This window comes from Triturus cristatus, chromosome 8 (assembly GCF_964204655.1).
Source record: "Triturus cristatus chromosome 8, aTriCri1.1, whole genome shotgun sequence".
NCBI lineage: Eukaryota > Metazoa > Chordata > Amphibia > Caudata > Salamandridae > Triturus > Triturus cristatus.
The window spans coordinates 91,007,878-91,030,382 of record NC_140591.1 but is presented as its reverse complement, the minus strand read 5'-3'; the positions used below and the strand labels follow the sequence as shown (position 1 = coordinate 91,030,382).

Here is a 22,505-nt window from a genome sequence, read left to right as displayed (position 1 = left end):
AGGTGGGGCTATGTGGGGCCCACCAGCACTTATTTATGGTGTCCAGGACTTATTTATTACCATCAGATTTTGGTCCAGAGCAAGAGAAACAAAGGCTGAAAAGGACAAAGTAGAATGAAGAGGAAGATAGGAAAACAGAGATAAAGGGAGAACCCAGCATGAAGAAGAATCCTCTAGAAAGAAATAGAGAGAAACAAAGAGTACAGTGGTGGAAGAAAGAGGCATGAGGTGGAATCAAAATGAGGCAGCCTTAGTATCGGCAACCTCAGAGGTTTTGGCACTGTGGTACGAAGTGCTTAATTTGTAAAAAGAATAAGTGCCAGGGCTGTCATCAGGAGGCCCCTGCAGCTTGCACCACACATTGTCCCTGCCATGCTGACAATGACAGTAACAACACAACTACTGACCCTCACACTCCTACAAGTGCGACAATTCCGACTATTCCAGACCCCCAAAGCTATGAGAATGGCTTAGGTGACAGGTAAGTCATTTTTAATGTATATTGAATTAATAATTGAGTGTTGCTACAGTCATCTCTAAATTAGCCAGACTGTGCCACCTTGTTGGCATGCTGCCACAAGCGCAGGTGTTGACAATTAAGTGCCGGTGCTGAGCACTGGAAATCACCTGCTCAAATTAAGCACTGTGTATGTATGATCTGTACAGGTTACGTGTGACTGTCGGTGGCCAGTCGAGCTGCCCACATTGATAAGTGGTGCTGGCAAGGTGTACTTTTGACCGGCGCGTCAGTGACTTTAGCGCCATTCTGAACTTGCCGCAAGGTCTATTTAGGTTACTCATCCTTCACTTTTTTTCATATTTTTATTTTACCATCATTATTTTTTCAAATTCGATATTCTTACAGAGGCTGGAAATCCATTTCCAAGGAGGTAAATACTATTTAAAAGAAGCTAACCATGATTTATAAGTATTTGTTGTAATATTTGCGGTCAGCATCTCAAACTGATCCGCTGTGTTTTAGTCCTTGGCATGGTCATCCCCAGGTAACGCTGGACGCATGGGGCAGAGGTGACATAGAGGTAGTAGTCAGGTAGGACTGCAGACTCTCAGGTTGGAGTGAACATATTTTGAGGGCCTTTGTTAAGAAGTCAGGGGTGTGTCTGGATGTAGGTGGGAGGGGGCAGCCTTCCAGGGCAGAGATTTGTGGTCCCATGACACAGTGTCATATAGAAGATTTGAGGCTGGAAGTTGATACTGGCATTATCAGAGGTGACGTTTCAGGGTGCGTGGACACGGATCGTCTAAATGCGTTTGGGCATTGTGGTGCAATGCCAAAGTTGGTTTGGAACACGAGTGTAGAGGGTGTAAGGACCTCTTGATTTCTGAAGACATTTGCATTAGTCAGGCTCTTGGCTGAGAGACAGGTTATGTGGGGTCCTATCTTAGAGATAATCTGTGAAGGTCACTGTGAAGGTGATAAACAAAGAAAGTCACATTTTGCTCTCAAACTATACCTCAGAATTGCTGACAACAAGTCACTGTGGAATGTATTTGTGTGGAAATTGATTGGAAAGGATGGGTCATTTCAGGACAATGGGACTAAGCAATGGATTGGCCGTCTTGGTGTAAGCGATCAGAAGCCGGTGGTGGCTCAGAACTGATGATGAAGCTGCAGACAGCCATGGGTACCTGGAGGCACCCGACCGTGAAGAAAGAGGCGGTTTGGAAAGCTGAAGATGTCACTGAGAGGGAACACCAGCCAAGGACGGAGTCTTTGGGTTCTTGTTTGCTCTCAGAGAGGAAGTTACACAGCTTGTTAATCATTACAATAGAGAGTAGGGCCAGTGCACTTCAATAATGATGGTTTGATGATGATGGCTGGTCCATTCCATTGTGGATGACTTAGTGTGGGATCACTGATACATTTTGTTTTGAGATTCAGAAGGCTGTGCCACAGATCCATCATCCTCCTGGACTGTCCACCTGAAAAGTTAATGCAGTCAAATATGTTGGTGGATTCCTGCAGCGGTTTCATGGGTCTGAATGTTACGTGTAGGTCTCAGCTTTCATCCCTTGAGGCTGATAAAAAGAGTTCTGCAGAGGTGGGTGAGCATGGAACCTTACATTTCCAGCCTGGAAGAGAGTTGATATTAAGGGCTACAGAGAAAATGTCCCTCAACGCATGCATTCTTGGCCTGAGTGTTGGGTCTTGGGCGATGAGTCGGGGCTCCTTTGCCTTTGTTGGTTCTTTTCTTCGTCCTTATATGACTAAAAGATTTTAACTTGATCTAATATAAATCAGTAGTGAACCTGTTCCTCGTGGGAACAGTGTTTCACAAACCTTGGTCATCTCATCCCCTCACCCTTCGGCATACTGATTTTAGTTGGGAAATTTGAGATTTACAGCATCCAAATCTCACTGACTAACCTACACCCCTGGACTTTATAGTAGTGAATAGTGGAAGAAAACAACAACACAGCAGGATACTCAACTTAGCGCCTGATTACGAGTGGGTCGATTAATTCTGGCCCCTGCATAAAGTCCTGTTTACACATGGGTCTTAATTGCAAGTTTGAAGGTATTTAACGCATCCAAAAATTATTGGCTGTATTAAATGACTGACCCTTTGTAACCTTAACAAAATTTAACAGGGAAAAAGCATACCGTATTTACTGTAATATGCGGCTTTTTGTGCATTAAATACCAAAATCTGCATGCCATTCCCCATAAACTCGTACTAGGTGCTATGTATCGAACCTGATAAATGTCGTAACCCGTGGTATAGTTATTTAACATGTGCTCTAAAAAGCACCTACACCTGTAATCAGGGTCTTAGAATCTTAATTATACCCTCTTGTTCCCACACAGGTTGTGAATGTCACTGGCAACCAGGATATCTGTTATTTCAACTTCCTGTGCGCCCATCCCCTGGGGGTCCTGAGGTGAGTCACGATGCACACTCTGGGGGACATTCCCTTCTCATCAGTGTCTGCTCTACCTGCCTGTCATACATTATCGACTGTCAGCAGTGCTAGTTGATGCTGAGGAGCTCAAAGGGAGCAGGAGAGCATCCTACGGAGTTGATGGTTGACTAACGTGGGAAACATGTTACTTGTCCAACTCCAGCGGTGAGGGCTTAGTACCACAGCGCACTAGTTGATTGATCAATTTTAGAAAAAATATTTAAAGAATGTTGGAGCTCACTCCTCGTGGTCCACCGCACAGTAACCACCCTTGTAGACAAACTATAGAGAGGAGGAGCTCCAATGTCAGTTCGTAACACAATCAATTATTGTAATCCTTCTAATGATAAGTCCTCAGGCAGTGGATTCAATTAAAAATTCTTCTTCTTTATTGATAATTCAACAAAATTTCATCTCAAACATGTTCCAATAGCTGAATTGCAATCCAAAATTTAGATCAAAACTTCATTTTAAGTCAGCCGATGCGTTTCGTCCTATAAGGACATCATCAGGGATGAAATAATGAAAACAAACAGAAAGTATATCAAAAATCTATTTTCATTACTGATTTATAGTTTCCAAAAAAAGTCCAGTATAACATATCCATACGATATTCATGAAACAGCAAGACATCCTGCCTATAACGTGGTACATGGTTCAGGTCACTTTCTCCTCCCTTAGGGATCCATGCCCTTATAAGGCTATAGGGTTACACAACTCTTCACTGACTAGCAGTATCCTTATAAAGGGAGTACATTATCTTTCTCACGTAGAGGTGGTATTCTCCCTGTAGTTGTTTCTTTGACCTATTTTTTGTCTAACTATTTGTGTATTGCTGTCTGAACGCCTAACGGATGATATGAACATGCGTTCAGGATGACCTCTAACCTGGATACGCTTCTTCTTGTGTACAGCGCCTTCAACAACATTCTGAGCAATCTGGGCCACATCATGCTGGGGTTCCTCTTCCTGCTGATCGTGCTGCGTAGAGACATCCTCCATCGACGCTCCTTGGAAGCCAAAGACAGTTATGAGATGGTACGCTGCAGGCGTGGTTGGGTAGGGAGGGTGGTGTGGGCTTCGTAAGAGCGGGAGGCGGGGCAGATGTACCACAGGTAGAGCTACTTCCAGATTCGGGGAGGGGGCTCATTTAGAACTCACAGGTAATACTGCAGAGCAGTTTCCAGATACAAACTCACCACACATGCAGCAAACCTAACTTTGATGAGCAAGATGTGGATGCGGCGGCAGGTGTGTGTCTCTGACGCCCCGGTGGTTTGCTGGTCGACCTGCCAAACTGTAGATGGATCCCTAAGTCTCCAGTGCTGTCTTAACCCCTGAGTCTAGTTTCTCCACTAAGTTTAATTTGCCTCATCCCATCACACTAGTTTATGCAACAAATATACCATGTGAGAAAAAAGAAGTTGCTTACACCTCTCCTCAGTCTCCACCTGCCAACATGTCTTGCTTTGAGACTGCAGGATGCATCACTTGAAACACTGGTTTGATCTGTGGAACACCAACATGTTCCTTTTTTGTTGCCTTTGCATGTCATCAAAAGCCATGGTTTACTGTAGGCAATAGGAAGCCTGATGTATGATTCCCATTCGCAGATCAGGCATCTGAACATTTCACACTGATTGGTTTGTGAACAGGGCTGCAATTTGTGATGTGACCTATGTACTAATAGGCTGCCTGGCAAATTTCCATACTCAGATGGTCACAAAATGACCTGCCTTATGAACATGCAAATGTGGCGATGAGGGACTGCCAGGGGCAGCAGACGTCTATCCCAGTATTTGCATCACCAAACAGAAAACAGTATTTTATAAAGCAGCCTGTGCCCTTTAGAAGGACAGGTTCTGCTTTGAAAAATAGTTTCCTGTTTATGAGGATCAGTCTATGGAATATCAGAATAGCTTTAAAGTGTGCTGGGTGCAAGACAGGCACAGAAGCGATGTAAGAAGAAAGAAAGATTAGAGGATGACTGCCAGGTTCGTAGACTGCGATACAAGCCTCCTGGAATATTGCCCGGTGGCCTGTCCTCAGTTACACTGAAACTGCTGTTTGCATCAGTTGTAGTGTCATTAAAGAAACTTATAGATTTTGAAGCATCAAAATGTCAGGAGTGGTGGAAGTTGACATAATTTTCTCTTTGACCCCAATGGCATCGCGAGAAGTAACTTCAAAACCTTTTACTCTGTTAATATGACTGGAAGTCCCCCTAATCTAGCATACAGAAGTAGAAGAAGTGCCCTTTCCAAGATGGCGGCCAGTCTATCCATCAGAGTCTATCTGATGGTCACAATCCAAGATGAAGAAGAGCCCTTTCTTGTGATGTCAATAAGGTTTGAATCCTATATATGGAGGCATTTCCCAACCGATGGATGGAGTGCATGACAATCGTTTCCTTACTTTTCAGCATGGTCTTCACCTCAATGCTACTATTTTTATCTCTATTTTTTTACTTCAAGTAGTTGAATCATCTACTGGACTCTAGTTCGGGATCCTCTTCCCTGATGTCAGGGTGAGTTTGGTGCCTCGTGAATCACTTCAGTATTATTCTACATAGTTAATCAAGAGCTCCAAGATTGTCAAAGAGGTTTTTTCACCTACCATTTTGCGTTTTTTGCCTCCCTAACTGGGACCCCATTAAGCAGACACTTGACACAGCTCATGTGTACTATACTGTGCAGCATGGCACTAAGTTACACTTTTCATTGGCAATCAAGAGGGAGACTCAACAGTCTTTGACAGTGTGACATCATTGAGGTCGATACTATTCCCATGAACTTCCTATCTTTTCCCATTTCCTTGGATCTCTCTTGGCGACTTTGTTGAGGTATTTTCCAGTCTGTTAATTCTTCCTGTCTTTCTCGTTCTCATTTTTTAAAATTATTTGCTCTTTCTCACACCCTCATTTTGTTAGCTCTTTCTTTCTTCCTGCCTTTTCTTTACAAAAGTTTTATCCCATACTTCTAATATGTTAATTGTTTTTTTAATTTACTATCACTTCCTTTTTCATTTTATATCTCATTTTCTTCCTCTTTCTAGTTCTCCCTTCCACTTCCTTCTTTTCTTCCCTTCTTTCTCATTCCCTTTCTGCAAAAATAACTATTGATGGATGGAATGCCGAACAAATCAAAACATTCACCCCCAGTCAAGAGATCTGGGTTAAATCCATCGTTCTTCTGCTCACCATGCCACCCCAGTTTAGACCTGGCCATATGCAAATCAGTCTTGACCCTGTGCCTCATGGAAACAGTCCAGCCCAAACTGCCAAGCCAGGTCCTCCCTGGACCGGAAACAAGCATCCTAGGACCGGTTTCGGGGTTTCACCCCTCTTCAGCCAGGATAGCTTGATTCCAGTGGCACAGTGAGCCCAGGACTCACGTCTGAGCATACCTGGCGCACTTAGGGCGAGAAAGCAAAAGACACACAATTGATGGACGGAATGCAGAACAAATCAAAACATTCACCCCCAGTCAAGAGATATGGGTTAAATCCATTGTTCTTTTGCTCACCATGCCACCCCAGTTTAGACCTGGCCATATGCAAATCAGTCTTGACCTTGTGCCTCATGGGAACAGTCCAGCCCAACCTGCCAAGCCAGGTCCTCCCTGGACCGGAAACAAGCATCCTAGGACCGGCTTCGGGGCTTCACCCTTCTTCAGCCAGGATAGCTTGCTTCCAGTGGCACAGTGAGCCCAGGACTCACGTCTGAGCATACCTGGCGCACTTAGGGCGAGAAAGCAAAAGACACACAATTGATGGACGGAATGCAGAACAAATCAAAACATTCACCCCCAGTCAAGAGATCTGGGTTAAATCCATTGTTCTTTTGCTCACCATGCCACCCCAGTTTAGACCCGGCCATATGCAAATCAGTCTTGACCCTGTGCCTCATGGGAACAGTCCAGCCCGAACTGCCGAGCCAGGTCCTCCCTGCACCAGAAACAAGCATCCTAGGACCGGTTTTGGGGTTCCACCCCTCTTCAGCCAGGATAGCTTGATTCCAGTGGCACAGTGAGCCTAGGACTCATGTCTGAGCATACCTGGCGCGCTTAGGGCGAGAAAGCAAAAGACACACAATTGATGGTCGGAATGACATTGGCAAGTTCTGGCAATTAAGAGGCAGTTAATAAGAGTGTCAACGAATAGTAAGCAATGGGCTGTCTCCCAGCCTCTTACAGTAAACAATACCCCTTGCTGCAACAGCGCATGTGCTGTCAGCAGGCAATACCTAAAAATCAGGTGGTATGGTCCCCTGTGATGCAGCCACCACTGCAAGACCACCAGGTGGGGCCAAATTCTATGATTTCTTGTTTCCAGTGTACTTGTTTCCTTATTTACATGCTACATCTACGATAGGACCATGCAAAATGTTTTGCCTCGGGCGTCAAACATAACTGATCCCTTCCAAATGCACTTTGACGAATAATCAAGCATTATAGCCTGCTGCCGAGGGCAATAACGGTTGCTACCAAAGCGAGGAGGACCTATAAAGAGGGTGAAAGCCTTAAATAACCTTTAAGGCCCGTGCCAGAAATGGGCCTATATATAGAGTGTCATACATATGTAAGTTTTAATAACCATTAGTTCTCCTCATTGTATGTAATAAGGCAAAGAATAATTTCTTTTGAGTGTATGCAGAAGTGTCACTCTCTGGTATACCATCTGTGCCAAAGGGTATATCACATTGCTTGTACTGTCTTTGAACATGGTAATTTACAAACATTAAAATGTGGAATACCTGAACTCTGACCGAGAAAGCTGAGGAGCTTCAGAATGCCTGTGAGTTAGTAAGGAGTGGAGCGACTGCAGCCGGTAAGGTTTATGACATCTGGACCTGTGGATCACTGTAGGAAAAGAAGGGCGCGGCTACTGGTTGGAATGGAGAGGTCACTTCTCGGTGTCTTCTCTAACATTTGACCCCTCCTTCTGCTTCTCCTCAGGAGTACGGGATCCCCAAGCACTTTGGACTGTTCTACACTATGGGCATCGCCCTGACCATGGAGGGTGTGCTGAGCGCCTGCTACCACGTCTGCCCCAACTACTCCAACTTCCAGTTCGGTAAGAAGGAAGGGTGTGTCCATGCAGCAATGTGTGCACGAGGCGTTTCAGGGGGGGGGTGTACAAACCGTGGGCTAAATGTCACGAAGTACCCCTGGGTTACTCATGAACTTCAGGAGCAAGCCAGGATACTTCTGTCTTACACCTGGAATTCGAGAGTACTACATGAGTAAGTCACAGCAAAATCCTTGTGAACCAGACCCCTTGTGTCTGAGCATAGCCCTCTAATTACTGCTACTCAGGCCATTCACATGAGTCTGTGCCGGCAGGCAAGACTTCAGGCCTTAACGTGCTCAATTTACACCCAGCCGAGTTTCAAAGCGCTGCACGAAGCTTATATAAAAGTATATATTGACAGAGGTAGCATAAGTACAAAATATCCAATAATTCCAGAGATATAGAGGTTACAGCACAAACTGCTGTGGATTCTTAACAATAATCTAACATTTTTACAAAGTATTGGCATTCCAGCACAAACTGCTATGGACATAATATTAAGATGTTTGAACCATGTTAGTAAAAACAAAACCCAAAGACACCGCTATGCCGAGTTCACCATGAAAAACACAAGGTGGCCCTCAAAGGAAGAGGCGGGGCATGACAAAGGAAGTGGAAGGTGACATAGCCCAGGAGACTTGTGACAGCTTCTACTTACCAGTATTGTATTTTATTGTATACGGTTTTTATAAAGCGCCACTATCACCCAACGGGTACCTTGGCGCTATGTTACATGACTGGTCACCAAACGGTTGGGGGAAAAACAGGAAAAAAGCAAGCGGACAAGTTCCAAGGCCGTCATGTTCTAGGGAACAGCCAAGTTTTAATCTTCTTTCTGAATTGCATAAGATCATGAGACTGTCTAAGTTCCAAAGGAAGGCTGTTCCAGAGCTTAGCTGCAGCATAGCTGAAGGCCCTACCCCCTGACCTGACTCTCCGAATCTTCGGAACTTTCACCAAACAGGCAGTGGCAGAACGGAGACACCTTGTTGGTGTATACCATGCAAAGGTCTCTTGAAGAGGTATGGGTCCAAGGCCATGTAAGGCCTTAAAGACCAGGCATAGGGACCTAAACTGGACCCTCTGCAGTAAAGGCAGCCAATGAAGCTCTGTAAGGGCCAACGAGCCCGATGAACAACGTGGTTTCATCAGAGCCAGTTTAGCCGCCACAGTTTGAACTCTTTGAAGGCGTTCAATCAAAAATGTAGTGGCCTCCAACAATAGAGCGTTACAATAATCTAATCTATTGAGGATGATACTGCCAACGACCAGTGCTCTGGCCATCACTGGTAGTACCGGGAGAATCTTCCTCAGAGCTCTGATCAGAGAAAAACAGTTCCCTACCACCTTGTTTACATGCATTTCCAAAGTCAAAGTAGCATCGAGCATAACTCCCAGTGAGCATCTATTGACACTGTACATTACCTGCCCTATGAATCCTAAAAGAGGCCAAAAGCACCCCCTCTGCCTCACCTCCTTTAGGGTTACACCTGAAACTCATCCCTTCTTTTTCTCCTTCTCACTGTAGATACCTCCTTCATGTACATGATTGCTGGGCTCTGCATGCTAAAACTCTACCAGACCCGCCACCCTGACATCAACGCCAGTGCCTACGCCGCCTATGCCTCCTTCGCGGCAGTCATCTTCCTCGCGGTCATCGGAGTGGTACGTCCTTTACGTCTGTAAGACATGGAATGTGAAAGTGAACAGATGCTTCTTTGCCTGATTGAGACTCAGGGTCTGGTGGGAAAGTGGGGCTTAGGTGGGCAACCCAAGGATTGGGTCAGTGTTCTGTTGTCTCTTACTTTGTATCTGGTTATCTCAATCCTTTGTCTTTTTAGAACACAGATATAGTAGGGTTGTTTAATTTTTTTATTTCAAAAGCTTTATTGGTTTTTTCAGACACAAAATAAATAAAAGATACAGAACAGAGGGGTAGTAGTACAGGATTCCATCAATGCACCTTGGATAAAGATATATGAGTAGTTTTACAAGTATTACAGTGCTGTTGGTTAAATAAATTGGCTAACCGATCTGGCGGAGGTACAAATATTGCATGGTGAGCTAAGCATAGAGTTAATGTCACCATGGGACCATCAGTTACAGAGTACATAGCCTGGTATGGGAACTCATATTTGCTTAACAGTTGCATACTAATGTACAATAGGTCACATATGTTAACCTAGTGAGCGATGATTCGTAGTCCAATTGTATCCAGCCAGACCTTGTTAAAGAAGAAAGAAAGACCTGTGTGTACCCTAGTGTAGATAGTTCTGTTAAATATCCTTATCCTCTTTTCAGCATGGGGAAAGTCAAGAGAGAGAAGAAACAATAATTCTAATACTATTGCTACTAACTGAAAAGATAAGGATGTTTCATTTTTTTAAAACACTTTGCTCAGCCACACGCACCTTGCTTTATCCAGACGGCACAACAAGATATTACTGGGTTCAATAGTACTCAATAATAAATGGTGCAGACATTTAAAATGTGTCAACTGTGGACCACTTCACAAAGGAATTATATACCAATGATACCGAATTTTTGGGGCGGAAAAATGGACATTCCTTTGCTGATGAACAAAATATCAATAAAAAGGACCAGAAAACTCCTTTCAAGTTTTGGGAAGTCGCAGAGAGGGTTTTGCAACACTTGGGGCAATAGGACCCAACATGTGTCTCTAGCTCCTAGAATAGGTCAATATGTACTCTGGGTTCAGGAGACCTGGAGTGTCCCTAAGGACTGGCCATGGTCTTTCACTCCAAGCAGAATAATGCTCCTAACTCTGTATCACAGTTAAATGTGCATTACAGTGATGCCAGTCAAAGTGAGATGTACGCTGGGTCTATCAAACAAGCCCTTTAACCATATCACCCCTAGAAGTGATAACACACTGGAGGCTATTCAGACTTCAGCAACCAATTGTGACCATAAGGCCATTATATTTAATGCAGGGTCAAGACAAATACAGTTTGAAAGGATCTTACAGAATTACGCTTTTCCCGTGAGGTCACTTGTTCTGTCAGTGAATAGTAAATTCCCTTAACTTCTTCCCGTATACCGTTAAACTGAAGATAGAGAGCATTGTAGGTCCAAGAATAAAACTGTAGGGACAAAAAGAGCAACAGGAGAGAGTTCCACAGGTTTAAGTGCATGATTATCAAATAATTGGGAGGGGCGTATATGTGAGGTAAACCAGATACGATTTAAAGATCGACTTGCTACAACTTGCTGAAGTATCTCAGTGAAATTGGCAGCTCAATTCCTTCTTTAAGGATAGTGAAAAGCCCAGTTTTACTACCTTTTATATCGAAGCCCAAGGAAGTCAGCTTTGGTAGCCTGAGGACTGATTGTGTCTCCCTCCTTCTTATTGTCTGTATGTTCCTAGTAGACAAACTTACAGTCTACCAGTACTCGTACTCTATGAACGTGGAGGATTCCCAGACGATCTTTGCATTGTGAAAAGAGGTCATCACAACAACAGAGCTTACTTCCTTTTGTAACGTTACCTTGTTGACGGAAGTTATAGGGTCGCCTACACCTCCATCAACCTTAGAGTTGATTTGATGCCAAGATTACATACTAACTTGTGAGTAGAGCGCCAGATGGCCATGGTCACCAACTCTTGCTTCCGTCAACTAAAGCTCATTAAAACATCCTTCAGTACATTAACCAAAAACTTTATATTACCATAGTCAACGCCCTGATTTTATCTGCGATGGACAATAAACAATCAGTTTACCATTGGGTAGCTTGGCCCAGAGCAGTCATGCTTAACTCAGAGATAATGTGTAAAGTATTTGTGCAACACTTCAAACAGTAACACAGTGAAAACACACAACCAATGGATCTCACACCAGATAAAAAAATAAAGAAATTTTTAATAAATAAAACAAGACCAAAACGACAAAATCCAATCAGTAGAACCGGAGATACATAGCTTTAAAGATTTAGGCAAAAATCGTGCCAAAAGCACAAAGCACAACTGTGGATATCTAGTTGCACCGGACCAGGGGAAAGTCACAAGTTCAGGCTGACTGCGATGGAGTGCGGGCTGTCAACAAGGACCCAGCAAGGTCCGCTGAACAAGAGTACCTTAGATTCTGGTTGCAGAGCATTGCGAGGTCCGGCGTCGAGGATGTGTCATGCAGGCAAGGCGATGCAGCGGTTACCAGGGGTGGCGAAGCTGAGATGCGAGGTCGTGTGTCATCATCAAAGAACCCGTCGGCAAGGGCTTGCGATGCAAAGTCCGTCGCCGAGGATTCATTGTGAATCTGAGGCGATGAGTCGGTTTCGTGGAGCTGCGATGCGAGAACCTGTGTCATTGCCATTGACAAGAGATTTTTGATGCAAGGGCTTGCGTCAGGGATGCATCGCTCAGGAGCGGTACTGATGCGGGCTGCGACATTGATGTGCATTCCTTGCACTGGGAGAATTTGTGCAGCAAAGGCAATGCACCAATTCTGCTCTGGGTTGTGCCCCGCAGCAGAGGAGGTGTGTTGGTTCTGCTGGATCCACAGATGAGCTGGCAGTACACCTTCAGGCCCACCTAAAAGGGTCAGGACCGAGGCGACACCACTTGGCAGGGTAAGACTCACAGATGGTAGAGTCCAGGTCCTGGGTTCACAGTGTTTGGAGCCTTCCGTCTTCGCGGATCTAGTCAGGAGGCTAGCGAACTAGCCCTTGGAGTCACTCTTGGATCCTGGTTTCAACAGATGCCGATACAGTCCTTCTCACCGAGGCAAGAGGGCAGCAGATAACAGGTCAGTAGGGTTGTAGTCCTTCAGAGCAGCGATCCAGCAGGGTGTCAACACAGAAGTTTTTCTTCCTGGCAGAGTCCACAGGTCTAAAAGTGTACTGAAGAGTTGATATTATGAGGTCCACTAACTATACCAAGATTTCCCTTTGGAGTGCACAGGTTTCCTGCCTCTCTCACCCTGGCTGCAGATTAACTACAGGGGGTATGCAGCCCTTTATGTGGAGGCAGGACTAAGTCCATTCAAGTGTAAGTAGCTCCACCCTCTGATCCTGCCAGTGATGGCCCATACAGGCACACCTAAGTTCTCTATTGTGTGCTGCTGTGAAGGAGGACTACACAAAACCCAACAGTCAGCTACACCCAGTCATGTGACCCAGAGAAAGGCTACAGGCACTAAATGTCACAGATAGGAAAATGCCAACTTTCTAAAAGCGTTTTTTTCGACATTGTAATTTAAAATCTGATGTTGCCATAAACGAGGATTTTCATTACAACTCCGGAGACACCGAACATGAACTGGTTACCTATTCGCTTTTGTAAGTTACAGCTTATTGAATGTTATAAGGTATTTCCCATGTTATTCGATAGGAGAGGTAGGCATTGCAGTAGTGAAAAACAAATGAAAGAATGTTTCACTACCAGGACATGTAAACCTTAAAAGTACCTTCCAATTTTTTACATACACTGGACCCCTCCCTCTGGCTGTCCAGGCCCTACTCTAAGGGTGACTTATAGGTATTAAGAAGGAAGATTTGAGCATGGCAAAAGGTTTACTTTGCCAGGTCGAAATGGCAGTTTTAAAACTACACACACAGGACTGAGACATGTTTAAAGGGCTATTTAAATGGGTAGCACAATAAGTGGTGCAGGCCCACTAGTAGCATGTAATTTACAGGCCCCGGGTGCAGGCAGTTGTACCATTTTACTAGGGACTTATAAGTAAATTAAATATGCCAGCTGAGGATAAGCCAATGTTATCATGTTTTAAGAAATGAACAAATGCTCTTTAGCACTGGTTAGCAGTAGTAAAGTGCCCAGAATCCCAAGGCCAGCAAAAACAAGATCAGCAAAAAATGGAGGAGGAAGACCACCCTGAGGCTGACAGGTCTAGCAGTTTGGTTGTGTTTACTTAGTAGAGATTTGTTAATAGTTTAGTAATGGTTATTGTTGACTAATGTGAAAGTAATGTACCTTTGACCCAGTAACCTGTCATTAAAAAGATGTAGTAATTCATGCATACAATAAGTAAGTAGCTGGTAAAGTGTGCACAGACACCTCCCAGAGACCCATGTTGTGTATACTCAGAACTTTCACCAGTTTCAGGACTGGTCTTTGGCACTAGTGTGGAGTGGCTTCCAGTGAGCCTGCTGTGTTTAGGGTATGAGTGTCTCATGTTATCCAGTATTGGATCTTTCATAGATTCACATCCTTGAATCATCCCCGCCATCGAGGTGGAAGTCTCACAGTAAAAATAAATATAATAGTAGTAATACATAATATGCTATAATGGACTGCACAGTCACTGCAGTAACCCATCCTTGTCCTTTAGTAAAAAAAGAACCAGAGTTGGAACACAGCCAATCAGGCTCTAGCACCCTCTAGAACACTCCACAGAGAGGCACGTCGCTCAGATTTTCTACCGCACGTCGTGTGACAGGGAGTCTCCCTGAGCTCTGCTCACTTTTCTTTTATCTTTTGGATATTGTGAGTACAGAATGTCTGATACTTCTTAAAAAGGATTGTTCTGGCCTTGTGGGTCATGTGGAAAGAAGAGACTACATTGTGAAGATCCCAACTAGGATTGTATTTATTGCCTTCACCTTTCTCATAAAGTTAAAGCCTGTAGGATCTGCAGGACTTTTTCTTCCAAGACCTTAAAGGACAGGGAAGGCAGAATACTCATTTAGGCTGAAATCAAGCCCTCTGTGGTGCCTGATGACAAGGGCAGTGGTAGTTCACAGACGTCAGTCCATCTGGCGAAAGAAAAGGGACCGGTCTGAGGAATCCCCTGAGGGACACAAGTATTCTTCAAAAAGGTCCCACCATGAATCTTTACATACTGCCTCTGAAAAAAGGAAGCTGCCATTCCCTTCTGAGGAAAAATCTGTGGAAAAAACTGCCTAAAAAACGGCCTCTAAGACTATCTTCAAACAGCCTAAGACTCAAACAGAGTCTGCCAAATCCTCTGTCGCCAAAAAAGGCTTTGTCCGCGATAAAACTACCTCTGGAGTTGGCACTTCAACATACCTTGTTGGCGCCTGCATCGTCGACGGAACCATCGATGAAGACTGTCCCTTGGTCAACGATAACCTCTTTGCCATCTGCGCCTTCACCGTCGACGAGGCCTCCGACGACAACAACCTCACCTCCGTCAATGTGTCTTCCGTCGGAGACACTCCTGTTGGCGGCAGTGCCCTCATCGTCGACGACGACCACTTCGTCGACCACCACAACTTCATCGACAATAGTTCTACCGTCGACGGCCTCAACTACGCCGTCGCTGAAAACTGTTATGTCAACATCTAAGGTATCGGTTTTACTGTTGACGCACATTTCATCGATGCCGCAGGGAGAAAGGCCTTCCTCATTGCAGTTTACACCAATCTTGTCATCCAGATTCTCGTCAACGATCCCGTTGGCGAGAGGTTTTTACCAGGACCCTTCTGACATCTCTCCTTTGCCTCCTAGTCATTTTTTTGAGGAATCTGAGGATGATGGGCTGTTAAGCGCCCGCAGCCCTTCTCAACTCCACGTGAAGTTTCAAGAAGAGGATGAGGAGGATGACTATTATGGCTCACACTATCATCAACCTATGGAAAGGCCTCATGTGCTGATGCCTCGTCAGGAACCCATGATTAGTACAGGACTTAACAGCTATGCTGCAGGATTACCACACTTGTTTTACCTCTGCAGCAGGTTCTGTTGAAAGACAAAGTTCTCCTCCTCCTGCTTTAGATTCAGCAGCACCTTCTGTACCCGCGACGGAGACTCAGGATCCTTTGCCTGTGTCAGAAGATCCGTGGCTGCAGGATGATGATGATGATACTGTTGCTGAGGAAGGTGAAATTCCTGAAACACCTACTACCATAGATGAGTGGGATGACTACTTAATTCTGACACCTTCTCCTCAAGCAGTTGATTCTCCTCCTGAGGGTATTGGAGGCTTTCATGCTATTATGGAGTGAGCGGCGAATCGATTCCACCTTTCCATTCCTTTTAAGCAGACTGGCTGCTTCTTGTATGATTTTAAGGACCAGAACAGAAAATCTGTCCACGCAATTCCAATCATTGATCATATTTGGTAAGAAGGCATTAAAATCATGAAGAACCCCTACTCAATGGCAGCAATACTTGCCAGAATCAACAAAAAATACAAGGCCCCCGATGATGCACCTGCATGCCTGGTAGGGCAACCTAAACCGGATTCTGTAATTTCCCAAGCTGCACAACGGAGATCTAGGAATCTTTCGGTGCCCATTACTGCGCGACCCGATAAAGATGGAAGGCGGTTAGATATTATTTGGAAAAAGTTTACCACTATGGCAGGCGCTTCAGTGCGTGCAACAAACTTCTTAGCCATTTTAGGAAGATACGACCGTCAAATGTGGTCGGATGTTGCTCCGTACCTCAAATTGTTGCCAGAGGACAAAAAACAAGAGGCAAGGAAGATTCTGTTTGAAGGGGAAACAGCAGCATCTGAAATTATTGACATCTCTATGGATTTGGCTTCCTTGTTTTTTTGACAACTAACTAGAGCAGCAGTTGTCTGTGGCCAAGGATGGCTCAAGTCAACCACCTTTCGTCGTGAGGTGCAAAGTAAAATCTTAGACATGCCATTCGATGGGGACGCACTGTTTGGCAAACACATCGATGCCTTACAAGAGATTAAGAAAGACACAGCTAAGGCTTTAGGAACACTCCAGTACAGAAAGACACCTTTTCGAGGGGCCCATGGCAGAGAGTCATACTCCTTTCGAGGAAGCTACTAGAAATACCAGCCACATACTTACCAATATAGATATGGATATCAACCTCAACAATCATACAGAGCCCCCCCCTGCTGCCACTTACTCCAGACAGCAGAACAGAAGAAAGCAGCCCCCTCAGGCCATAGACAATGCAAGAAAGCAGTGACACCTCCGCAGCACCTGCAACAATTCGGCCACACATCAACCTCAATGCCTTAAATATTTCTCTACATTTCGACCAATGGAGAAAAATCACTTCAGACAAATGGGTCCTAGACATAGTAAAGTATGGTCATACCCTGGAATTCATAAAGATCCCACCGCCTCATCCACCTCTAAAGAAGCCTCCACCTCATCTCAAACTTCTCAGAAAAGAAGCCATGATTATTCTCCAGAAGGGTTCTATGGAAACACTCTCAGGTGGGGAAAGGTTTTTATTCCCGTTTCTTTCTGATAAAGTAAAAGTCGGGAGAGTGGAGGCCGATTCTAGACCTAAGAATATTAAACAAATATCTGCAGAAAAAATAATTCTGCATGGTCACTCTCCAGGAGATACTACAGCTCCTCAATCATGCGGATTTCATGGCCACATTAGATCTGCAGGATTCATATTTCGACTACCCTATTCATCCTAAACATCGAACGTTTCTCCGTTTCACTGTGGCAGGTGCTCATTTTTAGTTCAGAGTTCTCCCTTTTGGTCTACGGTCAGCACCAAGAGTATTTACCAAATGTCTGGCTTCAGTTGCCTCTCGTCTCAGGCTGCAGGGCCTGCAGCTGTTCCCTTACCTGGATGACTGGTTAATGAAAGCACCGTCTTTTCGTCAAGCCTCAAGAGCAACTTCAATTTGCCTTCAAATGTTTCATTCCCTGGGGCTAACTCTCAATTTTCAGAAGTCAGTGATGCATCCATCTAAAAAGACGCTTTTTCTAGGAGCAGCCTTAGACACTATCAAAGACAAAGCATACCTGTCCACAGAAAGGCAATCACATCTTATTTCTCTGGCAACAAAGTTAAGAAGAAGAAAGTTTGCTTCTGTGAGATTGATAAAATCTCTATTGAGCACGATGTCCTCGGAAATACTGAAGGTACCTTGCTCTTGTCTCAGAATGAGACCAATACAATAGGAACTAGACAATCAATGGCTTCAGGTGACCGGATCTTTTGACGACCTGGTACGAATAACTCCAGTAAGTCAGCTCTGCTTTGGTGGCAGCACTCCAGCAATCTCTCAATAGGGCTAACTTTCCTTTCTCGGACACCAGATTTTGTCCTCACTGCAGATTCTTCTCTAGAAAGATGGGGAACTCATCTTCAAGACCTCCGTATAAGGGGCAAGTGGCCCTAAGCGCTTTATAAAATGCACATCAATTTTCTAGAGCTTTGAGCCATTTCTCTAGCCTTGCAGGCTTTCCTCCCAAGGATTCAGGGATCCTCGGTTTTGATAAGGACAGACAATATAACATGCATGCATTACCTGAACAAGCAAGGAGGAACACGCTCCCACATCCTATCACAGGAATCACAGGAAATATGGGAGTGGCTTCTCTCTCACCACATTTATATCAAAGTGGAACATCCACCAGGAGTGAGGAACAGTCTGGCGGATACCTTGAGCAGAACTTCCAACTCTTGCCACGAATGAGAGTTGGATCAGAGAGTTCTCAAGTCCATTTTCCAGAAGTGGGGCAAGCCCAACTTGGATCTCTTCGCTTCCAAGATGAATGGGAAATGCCAATTCTTTGCCAGATGGCAGCCAAGAAAGGGTTCATGGGGAAAAACCTTTCTGATGAGGTGGACAGGAATCTTCGCTTACACGTTCCCCCCCTTTCTGTTAATTCCGAGATTCCTGACGAAGTTGAAAAGAGAGCCATGCCAAATGATTCTCATTGCTCCACGTTGGCCACATCAACACGGGTTTACAAAGCTTCTCCTACTCTCAGAATGCAGACCTTATCGCCTTCCAGTATCGCCAACACTGTTAACATTGAGCAGGGGCCAGATTCTCCTCCCACATCCAGCCCCGCTGCAGCTACATGCGTGGTTACAGAACTCGCTGAGTTCAGGGAGTTAGATCCGCCACAAGACTGTAGAGACATACTTGCTAATGCAAGGTCACCGTCCACGATTAGGACTTACACTCTCAAATGGAAGCATTTCTATTCATGGAGCCTTCGTAACAGTGTGCACCAACTTCAGTCTTCTCCAGACAAAATGTTACCTTATCTACTCTCCCTGGCTAAATCCAGCCTTAGGTTCACATCTGTTAAAAATACATCTGGCCGCCATCTCTACTTACAGGCGTTCCTTTGGAGGTTTGTCTCTTTGTTCAAGTCAACTGGTAAAACAGTTTATGAAAGGACCTTTCGGAGTATACTCTCCTGTAAGAGCCCCTCCTCCGGAATGGAGACTTAATCTGTTTCTGGTGCAACTTATGAAACATCCCTTTGAGCTGATTCACAGAGCTGAACTCAAATATATTTCCTGGAAGGTCGCCTTATTGTTGGCTCTTACTACTGCCAGGAGAGTCAGCGAAATTCAAGCCTTTACAATTAAAGAGCTTCACCTTTGCTTTTTTAATGACTATGTTCTCCGTAGAGCGAATCCTGTTTTTATTCCAAAGGTTCCATCAACTTTCCATCTTAATGAGCCTGTTATGCCACACACATTATTTCCTAATCCTAATTGCCCGGCTGAGAAGGCACTTCATACATTATATGTTAAGGGAGGCTTCAAATTGTATCTTTCTCATACTAAGTCCATCTGGAGATCTGATCAATTGTTGGTGTCCTATGGTGTGCAAGAGTCAGGTACGGCAGTGACTAAAGCAACGATTGCGAGGTGGATTGCAGAAACTATTCATTTTTGCCACAATAAAGCAGGCAGTCCGCTCTCTGTCAAACCTACGGCTCATTCCACAAGAGCAGTGTCATCCCCAGCTGCGCTTTTTGCTGGAGGGCCATTGGATAAAATTTGCTGTGCCGCAACATGGACGAATGTGAATACGTTTACACGGCATTACTGCTTAGATTTGGCTACAGAAGCAGAAGCAGCGATAGGACAAGCAGTTTTACGTAACCTTTTCCAATAAGGTAAGCCTCTGTTTCGGAGGTGATTATTTATTTAATGCTAAAATCAATGTATTTGCTTCACATGTGATTACTGATTTATGTTCTCTTTATGCATAAATGTTTATTTTCAGATTGTGTTGCGTATGTAGTAGATACGTACATATACATCTATATTTATGAGGTATCTATTTGCCATTCCTATGATCACCACAATCTTCTAAAATTAAATAGTTTTACTGCTAGCTATTCTGATTCAAGCATGTGAATCTATGAAAGATCCAAACTGGATAAGAACACGAGTTACCTACCTGTAACTTCAGTTCTCCAGTAGTGGTATCTTTCATAGATTCACATGCGACCCACCCTCCTCCCCGGAGAGGCTTCCCTTATTATTGATATGTTACTCTTGTCACTTGTGCTAGAAAATCTGAGGGCCTTGCCTCTCTGTGGATTGTTCTAGAGATTGTGCTAGAACCTGTGTTCCAACTTTGGTTCAATTTTTACAAAAGGACAAGGATGGGTTACTGCAGTGACTGTGCTGTCCATTATAGCATATTATGACATGTATTACTACTATTATATTTATATTTATTTTTACTGTGAGACTCCCACCTCGACGGTGGGGATTATTCAAGCATGTGAATCTATGAAAGATACCAACACTGGATAACTGAGGTTACTGGTAAGTAACTCGTTTTCTTATCCTCCTCTAACCAATTGTTTTTTTTGTTTGTTTTTCAGGTGTTTGGAAAAGACAACGTGTGGTTCTGGGTAATCTTCACAGTGATCCACGTCATGGCCTCACTGGCGCTCAGCACGCACATATACTATATGGGCCGCTTCAAGATAGGTAAGGAGAGCGGTCGTTGGTGGGTATTCACCGCAGACAGAACAGTGAGCAGCAGTGAGGGAGATATAAGAAGACTCGGGCACTTTTGCATGAAGGTGGTTGGGCTTCTAGGTATTGTGTGTCTTAAAAGGCCATTAAACAGTGACATCTCAGGGATTTTAGGTCCCTAGCAGCACCAAGTTTGAGGCCTCCCATTTCAAAACAGCTTTAGATTTTTTGCCCTTTTCTATGCTACTTCAATTCTGCATGAAGGCATACACTTTCAGAAACAGCGGCACAAAAAACAGCAGAAAGCTCAAGATGCCCAGTGTCCGCCAACCCAATAGATACCAAAGAAAGCTTGAACAAGCATTGATACATCCATTTGGTTTGTCTTTGGATGTAAAATGTATTTTGTCTTGCACCAGTATTTCTTCAGTGTAGAGCCAGCCATTGAAGGAAAGACGCTAAAGATCACTTGATAGATGTTTAGTGGAAAGTGCATAATATCAAAATAAGATGCATCTACAAAGTGCCTGAAATTGTAGCTTGAATTCCGGATACTCGCATTCACAAATGTACTCCGCTTAACAGCTTGGATCCTTTCTGAAGGTATGACAGTCACAGCACTGCTCTGGAGGTTGTCACCATTCACTGGGTGAAATCTGCTCTCCATGCTGCTCTGGGTCTGCCCTATCTGCTGATTAGAAGAAACAAGCTGGGGTTAGAGGCAGGAGAAGGACAGGAAGGTGATGAGAGAGGCTTTGTGAGAGAGTTTGGAAAGAATGGCACAGAGTGGTAGAAAGAGGAGAGGTAGGGAGAGAAAGAGGTGAGACAGTGAGAAGTTGAGGAGCTCAGGTGGAGAGGTGAGATAATAGCAGAAGTATAGAGAGATACAAGGGAGAGAACCAGTGGCGCGGTGGAGGGAGGGAGGGGCAAAATAAGAATTGGAAACATAAGGGAAAGAGGAAAGAGAGACATGCAATAGTGAACAAAGTCGAAGGTAAATTAAGAGATTAGGCATTGAGAGGGAGGTGGGGTAAACAGAGATGAGATAGTGAGATGTGAGTGGGAGGTCAGAGAGATGGGTACTGAAGATAAGAGAGGGGTGGAGAGAAAGATAGATGGAAGTTGGGGTTAGGGAGATGGAGAGATAGAGAGGTGAGGCAAAGAGCAGAGAGGTTGAGAGAGGGAGGGGAGATGGAAAGAGATGAGGTGCAAAATGAGGTGGTTGAGGTAGGACAAAAGGTGAGTTAAGAGATGGGTAACGAGGTAAAGATACAGAGGTGGGCACAGAGAGTGGTAAAGAAAGAGGGGCAGCTGTCGGTGAGGTACGGTGTTAAGAGCTGCATTTGAAAGAGGTCGGGAGAGATGATAGAGAAAGGGGTTGGGTACACAGAGATGTAGAGATCGGTAGAAAGGGGATGAGAGAGGGGAGCGAGAACAGGTGAGCTGAAGCAGGTAGAGAGATATGAGACAGAAACACTGGCGAGGCAAGGCCGAGTCAGAAGGTGGGACAAAAAGGTAACAGAGGTAGTCGAAGAGAGAGTTGGATAGAGAAGTGGGGTAGAGAGAAGGTCAGGGATTTGGTGATCAGTGAGGTAGAGAGAGATGGGGTGAGATAAAGAGGTGGAGAGACAAGTAAAGTAGAGAAATGTGAATTCAAATGCAAGAGGGAGAGATGGGGTGAGATGAAGAGTAAAGAGAGGTAAGGAGAGGTGAGGTTGGGTAGTTAGAGAGACAAGAGAGCAAGAGATGCGTAAAAAGGGAAAGACGGGCGGATGGAAATATAGAGTGTGTCGAGGGAGACGGAGTCAGAGGTAGGCAGAGAGAAAGAGGTTGAGATAAAGGGAGGTGAAGACGAGAGAGGCAGGTCACTGCT

At 44.6% G+C, this 22,505-nt stretch overlaps 1 protein-coding gene across 2 annotated transcripts in view; it reads left to right on the top strand.

Annotated features, from left to right (window-relative positions):
- Positions 1-22,505, top strand: part of SIDT1 (SID1 transmembrane family member 1) — a 588,249-nt gene that overhangs the window by 511,305 nt on the left and 54,439 nt on the right. For both annotated transcript variants that reach the window (XM_085621093.1, XM_085621092.1), the window contains exons 15-19: positions 2,831-2,904; positions 3,840-3,963; positions 7,881-7,998; positions 9,524-9,660; positions 20,536-20,644. In XM_085621093.1, the coding sequence (XP_085477219.1) occupies positions 2,831-2,904; positions 3,840-3,963; positions 7,881-7,998; positions 9,524-9,660; positions 20,536-20,644 (562 nt within the window). The remainder of the gene's footprint in view (positions 1-2,830; positions 2,905-3,839; positions 3,964-7,880; positions 7,999-9,523; positions 9,661-20,535; positions 20,645-22,505) is intronic.